General features: G+C 49.6%; 1 protein-coding gene across 5 annotated transcripts in view; it reads right to left on the bottom strand.

Moving 5' to 3' along the window:
• Nucleotides 1-6,617: 6,617 nt before the first annotated feature.
• AP3B2 (adaptor related protein complex 3 beta 2 subunit) overlaps nt 6,618-10,259 on the bottom strand; it is an 84,465-nt gene continuing 80,823 nt past the window's right edge. For all 5 annotated transcript variants that reach the window (XM_019504522.1, XM_019504523.1, XM_019504518.1 and 2 more), the window contains 2 exons: nt 8,793-8,931; nt 6,618-7,373 (listed from right to left, as the gene is read on the bottom strand). In XM_019504522.1, the coding sequence (XP_019360067.1) occupies nt 7,223-7,373; nt 8,793-8,931 (290 nt within the window). In that variant the 3' untranslated portion in view covers nt 6,618-7,222. The remainder of the gene's footprint in view (nt 7,374-8,792; nt 8,932-10,259) is intronic.

Here is a 10,259-nt window from a genome sequence, read left to right as displayed (position 1 = left end):
GACCTAGCTGCTGCGGGGACAGCAGATATTCATTGTCCCCGCCCGGCTCCACAACCAGAGTGGGGGTTGGGCATCAGTCAGCTGCCTGGGGCAGGGGTGGGAGGCAACTGCCCTGGAGGCAGGACAGCTCATCCCCCCCCACCCCTGGAGCCCAGGCCCAACACAGGTGCCCTTTCCAGCCCAGGGCTGGCACCCAAGGGATCCTAGAGCTCCCGCTGGCTGCTATATAGTAGCAGATCAGGGCCCTGAACTGCTCCCATTGGGAGCAAATTTTCTCCAGACAGAAGCATTTGTGCACTCAGGAAAAGCTTATTGTGCAGTATTATACTGCGCAGTAAGCTTTCTGAGCATTAATTTCATGTGTCGATGTGCCCTCTGAGGCTGAATGGAAGTTGCCAGACAAGTGCAGACCACCTGAGGCACTAGCCAGAGTAATTCAAAGGGATTGGCAGGGGTTTGCCAGGTCGCAGGCAGAAAGGTGTATGAGGATGGCCACTGGTGGCATGTGCTGGAAGAAGAAAGCCTGGAGAAGGAGATGTGAGTGTGACCCTGAGAGAAAGAAGAGAGATGGAGCTCCTTGCTCACAGAGTACACTGGAGTGACAGAGTGGGGGATTTTTGAACCAGAAAGCTTCCTGCTGGCTTGTTTGTTTGTAACATGTTCTGGAAAACAGGGGTCTGTGTGCATATGAACAGGATGATGCCAAGAATTAACCCAACTCATATCAATTTCTCATCCTAATGGTAATAACCCAGAAAGGCCCTAAACATTGGAGAGGCAAGGATTACTTTGGGTGCTATTTTTATTGGACCAACTGTGCAGCAGAGTTAGGCAAGCTTTTAAATGCAAGACATTCCTCATTAGGTCTTGCAGTCTTGTTTAACTCTACCACACAGCTGGTCCAGTAAAAGAGATCGCCCTAAGTAATCCTTGCTTCTTGCATAATTTCTGGACCATCGCAGCTACATCACTCTTACACTACCTAAATATTGGCCAATAGTGACTTCAGGCCAGCTATGACATATCTAAAAGGATAGGAATGGATACAATGCTAAGGGACATCTGTCAGCATGCATAGTAATTTTGGAGGTGTCTGTTCCCGGTTCCCCACTGACACACATAAATTGTCATGCTATGAACAATAAAAAATGAGGTGCTCAATATTTTTGCACCTTTTGGGACCCTGTGTATTGCACAGTACAAATCTTTCTCCTGATTCATGCTCTGGCTCTGGTCCAGTACCGTAAGACAAGGGTGCCCAGTTAGGGGGGTGCCCTCCTGAAAGGGAAAAACCAGGTGCTGGTGTAGTTTTTTCCAGTGAAACCAGCCCTTCCCCAGTCAGAGCACAGCTGGAAGTAGAAGAGTGTGTGCGGTCATGGCTCTAGCAAGAAGCTAATGTTCCCTGTTATTTAGCCTTGCCCATGGTGTATCTCTGGCCTTTTAGACCTGGTTTAGTCCTAGAGCCTTGTCTCATGATGCAATTATCTTTGTTGGGTAGATCCCAGGTTGTTCTGTCTTCACACCTCTTGCTGGATGCAAGGGGGCATGGATCATATTCCTATCACCCTGAGAGTGGAAGGGGTATGCTGACACTGGCTCAGCAGCTGTGGGCTCCATACTGTGATATTGGTCATTTTAAAGACAATGAAGGATGGTTCAGTACTCAGAGAGAAGAATTGCAACGAAAAATGCAGCTTTTGTCAGAAATTATGTGAATGTTTCCATAGGTGGTGTTGCCCCACCCCCCTAGTCTAGGGGGTGCTGTGCTGCTGGAAGTTCTGTTGATTTCATTGGATGCGAAAGAGAGTCTCAGACTCTTATGTAATCAACACAAATCTCAGAGAATATTGACATTTTAGCCCAAATCACATTTCTCTTTACTAAAATATTTTCTGTGGTTTCAGTTGGATTGCAGGTTTCAGGGATTTTCTTCACTTTCCATCTTAAGGTGTCACATAGCATTACGTGTGCTGTGGAATTGAGAGTGATGTAAAACATGACGACAATCGTGGTCTTGCAGGTTTCGGTGCACGTTTGTCTGTTTTAGCTTTAGTTTTTCTTGATTTTTCACTTTAAAAAAATTATGAACCAGCAAACAGCTTGTAACATTACTCCTACAGAATCACTGACACTCCAGCATCTCTTCTTTCAAAAAAATCACAAAAATATTTTGTAGGTTTCAGTTTGTGCATTTCCTTTTCTGGGGATCTCATATGAAATGGGGTTGAATTTGGTGAATCATTGACTCATAATTATAGAAATATATGTCTGGAAGGGACCTCAAGAGGTCATCTAGGCCAACCTCCTGCTTAGACAGAATTATCCCTGTCTAAATCATTCGAGTTAGGCATTTGTCTAATCTGCTCATAACATTTTCCAAAGATGGAGATTTCACGGTCTCATAGGGATCCTCCAACACACACACACACACACACAGCTCCCTACAGATGCAGAATTGATGTGTGTGTGTGTGTGCACTTGTGTGTGTAGAAATTGTTCAGAGTATGTACACACGCACTTTTTATGCATGCACACACATATCCCAGCATATTTTTATCCCTGTCTTAGCTAGGATGTAGCCAAATGCTTCGTACATTTAGCACCTGTCAGTTGCTAATGCAGGGTAGATAGCTCAACATATATTAGATCAATCATCTCAGAAACCCAGTGGGCAATACAGGCCCAGCTCAGACAAACAAATATAGCCACGGAGCAGCTGTCTCAGAAATAAGTCAGAAGTCCTTTGAGAGCTGACAAAATAATCAGTGGTGAAGAAAAACTCATTGCCCACCTAGGCACCAAAATAGGCGGCCACACTTCTAAAACCGCACATTGGATAGGGAATGATTTTTAAAAAATCTGGCTGCCAGTTTCATCCTGAATCTTACAAGGGAGCCTCCCTGGGATGGGAACTGTCTGGACCAGGGATGGCCAGTCTGCAACACGGGCAACCTCTGTTTGTGGCACACAGCAGATGGGAAGGGGACAGGCAGCACAATGACAGATAGAGCAGGGAGCAGAAGCAAAGCAACAGGTAGGCAAAGGGATCGGAGTGGTACATAGGAACATGAAGGATTGATTTGTGGCACACCTGCCCCCCCAAAATGGACTCCCACTGGCAAGTTGGCCGCACCTTGTATTCATTTATCCTATGAGCAATTAACAAGCTTATCACAGATATTCTGAAGTTCTTTGCCGGCTGCTTAAGTCACTTAGCGAAGGTGGGACAGATTGTATGCTCCGAAGTATGGTATTGCGTTGGTACAACTTTACAATGAAGTGCTGACAGGTGGATCTGATGGACAGAAGTCTCCTAGTGCCATTGCTGGTGGGTTATTGGGCTCAGAGCTGGTAAGGACAGGTTGTGGAGTCACCGCTGCTCAGTCACTGCCTGGAATTTGGTCTCACCATGCATCATTGTGCATTTGGTGCCCAGTTCTCAGCCTTGTGTTGGCTCAGCTCTAGCGGGCTCAGATCAAGCATAGTCCTATGCTTGCCTGGCAAGGGAAACACCGTGACCACTGAGGTGGTCTTCCTAGTCGCACCCAGGGACGACCGCTCTCCTGGCCTGGGGATAGTACCTGCCAAGGTAATGTATAGTAAACCTCCCACTAAGCTACTGGAGTGGGAAGGTCTTGACTTTATACCCACTTTATGGAAATGGGGGATTCCTCCTTAACTTGCTCCTGTGGCCTGATGGCTGAGGGCAAGCAAAACTCAGGGGTATCCAAACCCCAAGCCGGCTTGGGCTTGCAAGGAGGATGCCTGCCAAAGGTTTTGGAAACATCTGAAGCCCTAGATGGGGGTGGAGGGTGTTTGCCAGTAGTAGGGCCACTTGCAGTTCTGGACTGAGTCACAGATTTGGAATTGGCTTTGGCTAATGTGTCTTGGAATATGGAAAATTTAAATAAAAAAACCCAAAACAAAACAAATTTGGTGCCCAGTCCCACCAGGTTATATGTCAGATCCTCCAGTGTCCAGCCCAGCTTGGGCAGACACTAACTGTCTATCCACCCCAGCCACCTCAATACTTCCTCAGCAGCTGGTCTCTTCTGGATTCAGGCTGTCTTAGGCCTGATGAGATTTTCCAGTAGCAGCTGTACCCTGCTTCACAAGGGCTTCTGCTGCACACTGAGGGATCTGGCATTTTGTCCTAGGAAAACTCCTCTTCTTGTCCGCAGCTTAGACTTTTCCAGGGGCGCTGAGCTAAGCGCTAGTCAGCTCCTTTTTCATACTGAGTGCTCTGTGACTGTCATGTACACAGTAATTCACATGCTGTCTGTATTAGCGTGCAGTATCCTCTGAGGGCTGGGTCTTATTGGAAGGGAACCAGAAAGAAGGTCTCTCATGGATTCTCTTCTCTTGTTGGATAATTGCTGTTCGCATTTGGGGCTTAATTTCACCAGCTTGCATTGAAATAACTAAGGGCTAGGCCTCACCCCTGCTGGAGCTGAACCACCAAAATCTATTTACAGTATTTCCCAGCTTTGGGTATTTTAGTGTGTGTAACTCCCATCATTTCACAGTAAGAGTATGCTGCTTGCATATCATGTCACTTTTTTTTTTTTTTTTTACTACTGAAAGCAAGATAGAGAGATCAACAGAAAGAAGAGAGAGAGAAAGAGAGGTGTTTTCATTCGAAATAACTCTTCAGAGACTGGCCCCCCACTCTACAAAAAGGGAGACAAAAATTGAGCAAGGGTTTCTGCACACAGAATTGCAGCAAGTTAACCTACATGGGTGACATGCAAACCCACTAAGTCAAACCCAGTGTAGAAGGTGAGGGGGTCACTCTGATTTCAGATTAACCAGACTGCTTCTCTTTTTGAGTAGTTTAGAAACAGTTGAGCTTGATACTGCAAGCCAGCCCAAAGAAGATCATCCACTCATAGATTTGCACAGGCATAATTAAGGTAAAGTGAACACCAAGGCTTGTTCCGGTGCAAGTTTGGGTATGGGCCAGTTCTCAGAAGGCCTCTGATTTTTGAGGCCTATCCCAATAACCCTCTGCCCTGCTAGACTTCCCACCATGTTGGGCTGGATCCCTAATGATGCACCTCCCTTAAAGGGTGTGAGCATGGCTGTATTTTGTAGCTTTAACCTTTCTTAGGGCCCATTTAAATCCAATGCCTTGCCAGATCTCTCTCCCCCTGCGTGGGGTACAGGAGGCCTGGGGGCCTGATTTGAGGCTCTGATGTCACTAGATGTCAATTCACCCAATAAGTGGATACAGCAGCACTCAGCATGTCTACACCTGTTTCCGTTTGCAGCTTTAGTCCTGAGAGGCTAAGCGATATGCCCAAGATCATGTAGGAAGCCTGTGGCACAGCCTTGAATGGGCTCTTGCAAGTCCTGCACTAGAACCCTAAGCACTACACCCTTCAGCTTCCTCTGGATTATAAAAATGACAATTAAAAGGGGCCTATGCCTTGTCCCCTCTGACTACAGGCCACCATCTGTCCAAAAGACTCTGCAAGAGGGTCTGCTCTGACCTCTTCCTTCACCTGCAGCCACAAAGTCCATGACAAAACTCTACAACGTGCCAGGGATAAAGAGAAGGACAGTCAAGGGCTCCATCAATGTTCTGGCACTGCAGTGGAAGGAATTTTTGGCGGTTAATATATGCTTAAGTGATCCTAGCAAGGTGACAATGCCCCACACTACAGGTGCAAGCAGTCATCCTAAACACATCTCCTTTTCCCCCCTGCCATCCTGCTAGCCAATACCAGAGATCTCCCGGCCAGGGCTCCTCTGTCACCAACATCTCTGCAGGGCTCCAGCCCTGAACTACTGACACAGGAAGGGACTACTCAGAAACGACTGTCATCTGTAGCTCACTTTTCTATAGGCGAACAGGGGCCTGAAGATCACTCCTTCTCACCATTCCTTTCAGCAGAAAGACAGCTCCTACCACTGAGGGTAGCTGCCATCATTTCAGGGCACCCTTGGGAGCAGTGATCTGCTTCCAGCTCCCTTTTTGTCATGTCCTGTAGCACCACATGCCCCTAGCCTCACACCAATGGAGCTGGTAAGAGCACTTCAAGTGGCTCAATCCAAGCATAAGTTGTAGCTCTCTAGTTCTCTCTTCCACGTTTCATGGAGACGGGGAACTGGTGAATCCCTGGATTCTGTAACAAGGTTCAGTGAGAGGTGTATCACCTCCCACCAAGCCCATACAGCTAAAACCATCCTCACTTGGGAGGCACCTTATCCCTCCACCTGATCCAGTGCAGGCTGCCAGCTGAGATGTCTTCGTACCAACCCTCCCGGGCCCTTCTGCACTCAGGAAATATGCTGGTGGAAGCATCAGTCAAGTCTGGCCAGGTGCCCACATGGATGGAGGGGAATCCCTAGGAGGTGCCCCACAGGAGTTCAGTGCCCTGACACAGGGGAGGCTGAGGCATGGGGCTAGGCTTGGAGTTTGCCTGGTGCTGCACCATGCCAGCTGACTACTTACCGCCTGCTATACTGCAGTACAGGCTGGGCCAGGGAGGCTGGATTAGCCAGAACTGGAAGGACTTCTCTGGGCAGATTCTACCCACCTCAGCACCTCCGTGCCTCCTGCCCCTAACACCTGCCCCTCCATGTGCATGCACAAAACAGAGGCAAGGAGGGGAGATGTTTCCAAGGAGGGTTTTATTGGGAAGGTCCTGTCCATAATAAATAGAGCTACACTACACTGAGACCAGCACAGAACGACTCACAGCAGGAGCCATGGCCACAGCTACGGCCACAGCCCTGGGGCAGAAGCTTCCACATCACCCAGGGTGCCTGCAGGGCTTGCTTTCCATTGGCTGCTGCCCACAAGCTACCGTTTTTGTTTTTAGAGACACTGCCTTGCTTTCCACCCTTTGCTCATCCATCTGCCAGATCTGCATTTTTGTAGTCTTTGTGAACTTCCCTCTCTTGTCCCCTGTACCTGGTGTTCCTCCTCAGCAGGGCCTTGGACAGAACAAAACACCTCCAGGGCACTGGAGGTCCCAGAGGGGACAAGAAGAGGCAGAGGGCAGTCCTACCCCATTCCCAAAGCTTGGATCAAGCCATGGAAAGAAATGGGAGGAACAGCAGGTCTGTCAATCACCACTGCCAGCCAATGGAGAAGGAGCAGAGAGGTGTGGTACCAGGGATGGGGCAGGGGTGCGATCTCAGTAGATGCTAGGGGTGGTCAGGGTGCTGACTGTGGTGTGTCTCGGGGGGAGGAATCAGAAGAGATGCCTTCCAGTCACTGTGTCAAGGCCTGGATAATGTCCTTCACCAGCATGGTGCCGATCACCATCTTCTCACTGTTGACAGTCAGTTGTGCCAGGGCTCCCTCCTTTTTCTCCAGGGTGATGAGGACAAGGCTCCCACTGGTCACTGTCTTGGCAGCAAATCTGTTTGCAGGGAACAACAAGGGGCACTAAGCGCACTGTGAACAGGGATGAGGAAGCAGGTGCTTGGGAGGGGAGACATCATGGTTAGGCACTGGGCCACTGGCCATCTCTTGTGATGCTCCACCAGCTGGAGCTGGGGCAGCACTGGTCAAGGGAGGCCTGGGGCTGGGAAAGACTCTCTGCTGTGTGCAGGGTGAACTGAATGCCACTTGTAGTCCCACTCGTGGTGGTGATGGATCCAAACAGTCCAGAACTTGGTGCCTGACTATGGGCCCAAAGAGAAGGACTCCAGTGGCCTGGAGCCCCCATCCAGGGCACAGGAATAGCCCGTGTTGGCCCACAGCACCCAAGCTGTAAAGGTACACAGCTTGCTTTGCTTGGCTTTTAATCATAGGCATCACTGGTTGCAGGGAGGTTGCTCTCATAGGTAGTTAGAGTTGGCATCTCCTTCTGAGTCAATGATTAGGGTGCAGAGCTCCAGAACTGACATTCAGGCCCTTTGAGTTTATTTTATGATAAGGGACCAGCCCTGTCTCTTAGAGCCCCTCATCTGGCTTCACCAGCGAGCACTGCTAGGATGGAGGGCATGGTGCCACTCAGCTGCTGTCCACTGATGTCACTGTACAGAAAAAGGCTTGTGTCAGGGACAGGGATGAGTCTGTAAAGAGCACCTAAACCAGGATGATTTGGTCCCAAGCTAGCGCAATGCTTGTCACTTTGGGCCTGGCTCTGGTTTTACGGAAACATGTCAAGGGGAGGGAAAGGCTTCTCTAATGAGTAGGGCACTGGCCTTAGGCTTGGAAGACCCAGGCTCAAGTCTGTACCTACCAGAGACTCTGTTTGTGCCCCTGGATAAGTTCATTAGGGCCTGCGGACAATGGAGAGGCTGCATGGTCTGGTTGGGTCGTTTCCCAACACACCCCAGCCACTTGCTCTCACACTCCAAGCCTGGAAACATGGCAGAGAAACCATTCCAGAAGGGGCTAGCAGCTCTGGTCACTCATACTCCAGACCTTGGCTTCTGTGGCAGCCCACCCCCCAGCCTTTGTCAGCAAGAGGCTGCGAGTCTGCCTCCTGGTCAAACACCAACCACTGGGAAGCTCTCCCATCCCAGGCGGCCGAGCAGAGTGGGGCTCACGAGGAGGCCAATGGGCTGTGCCACCTCGAGACAGTGGGGCATGAAGCGCTGTGCTCAGAGAGCTGGCACCAGCTCAGAAGAGAGCAGGGCAAGGGGGCACAGTGCCATGGGTGAAGGGTCTAGCTGCATGTATACATGTGTATGCAACTCTCAGCCACTCAGACTCCCCCAGCTGTGGCTTTAATCACACACACAGGCCAAGGAGTGGCTTTGGCAGACCCATAAAGGCCTGGCTCCAAAAGCATAGGCCTGTAGTTTTGGATCTCTTTCTCCCCCTTTACCTGTACTCGTTGTCCGCCCCGCAGGGCACGCGGCTGACATTAGCTGCTGAGGTCACTCGCTGGACGATTGTGTGGTCACTCTGGCACGTCTCTGGCAACGTCAGCTTCTCCGTGATCTCGCTCATGCCCGTCAGCTTCCCTGAAGAAGGGGATGAGGAAAATGGGGAACAAAGGAACGTAGGACTGGGAGGCACCTCCTAGGTCATCGCGTCTCGTCCTCTGGTGTTGTCCGCACCATGTCAGGCAACTCCCATCACACTCCTCACAGCCCTTCCTCCTCGATAAACTCTGGGAAGACTGTTCCAGAACCTCACTGCCCTGATGGTTAGAAACCTTCTAATTTCCAGCACAAAGATATTCATGGCCACTTTATACCCATTTGTTCCTGTGCCAATTTGTCCTTTAGCTTAATTAGTTCTTCCTCTCTCCCTGGTGTTTACTGCCCTGATGTATTTATAGCAGCAATCTTCCTCTCTCGGTTGGGCTAAACAAACCAGGCTTTTATTCTCCTCACGTAAGACAAGTTCTCCCTTCCCCATATCATTCAAGCCACCCTCTTCTGCACACACGTTCCAGTCTGAGTCCCTCTTTCATGAACGCTGGCAACCAGTGTTGCCTAGTTTCCCAGGGGACGTCTTACTAACACCTTGTCTAATGGTACAAATATGTCCCTCTCTCTACTGGAAATGCCTTCTCTGGCACATGCAGGATCCAACTGGTGGCATGTTCACCACCATATTACATTGGTGACTGATCATGCCGTGACTTACTTGTACACCCCAGTCTTTCTACTCTGTCATTTCCAGCCGATGGGCTCCTAGATCACATCAGATGAGCTTCTTGTACATGACCTTGCAGCTGGTGTCACTGAACTTCACCTCATCTCTATTCCTCCAGTCCTCAAGAGCACCCAGCTTTTCCTGTAGGGTATCCCAATCCCCTTCTATATGGATGATGGCTCCTAACCTTGTGTAATCAGCAAGCTTTATCGCCGTGTGCCTCCACTGCATGCCAAAATCATTAATGGATATATCGAAGTTGGGCCCCAAAGCCAATCCTTGCAGGATACTATCTATCACGTCACTCCAGCCTGGTACACCCACTTCAGCACAACCTCCTGGCATCTGCTCTCTAGGCCATTCCTCACATACCAATGCCAAACCTAAAATAGCATTGCCTCGGGTTGTTCCAGCAACTACGTGGTGTGGAGTTCAGTCAGCTACCCCAGCCGGGAATACCTGGACCCTGCCATTATTAGTAGCATTTTGTTCTCTGGTTTATATCAGGAAAGGTGTAGTCTCTCCTCGCGACACCTTCCCTGAAGTACTTATTTCTCTAACAACATGGAAGAGTCAGCTGCAGGCAGCTCCAGAGACGGACTGAGCAGAGATGATCCCTGCTAATCGTCCTTAAAGGGGAGTCCTGGCTAGAGCCAAGGTGTTTTGTTGCCTTTAGATCCTAAAGCCC

The sequence above is a fragment of the Gavialis gangeticus genome, unplaced genomic scaffold (assembly GCF_001723915.1).
Source record: "Gavialis gangeticus isolate Ggan-Ray unplaced genomic scaffold, GavGan_comp1, whole genome shotgun sequence".
Classification (NCBI taxonomy): domain Eukaryota; kingdom Metazoa; phylum Chordata; order Crocodylia; family Gavialidae; genus Gavialis; species Gavialis gangeticus.
This window is presented reverse-complemented; position numbering and strand designations above follow the sequence as displayed.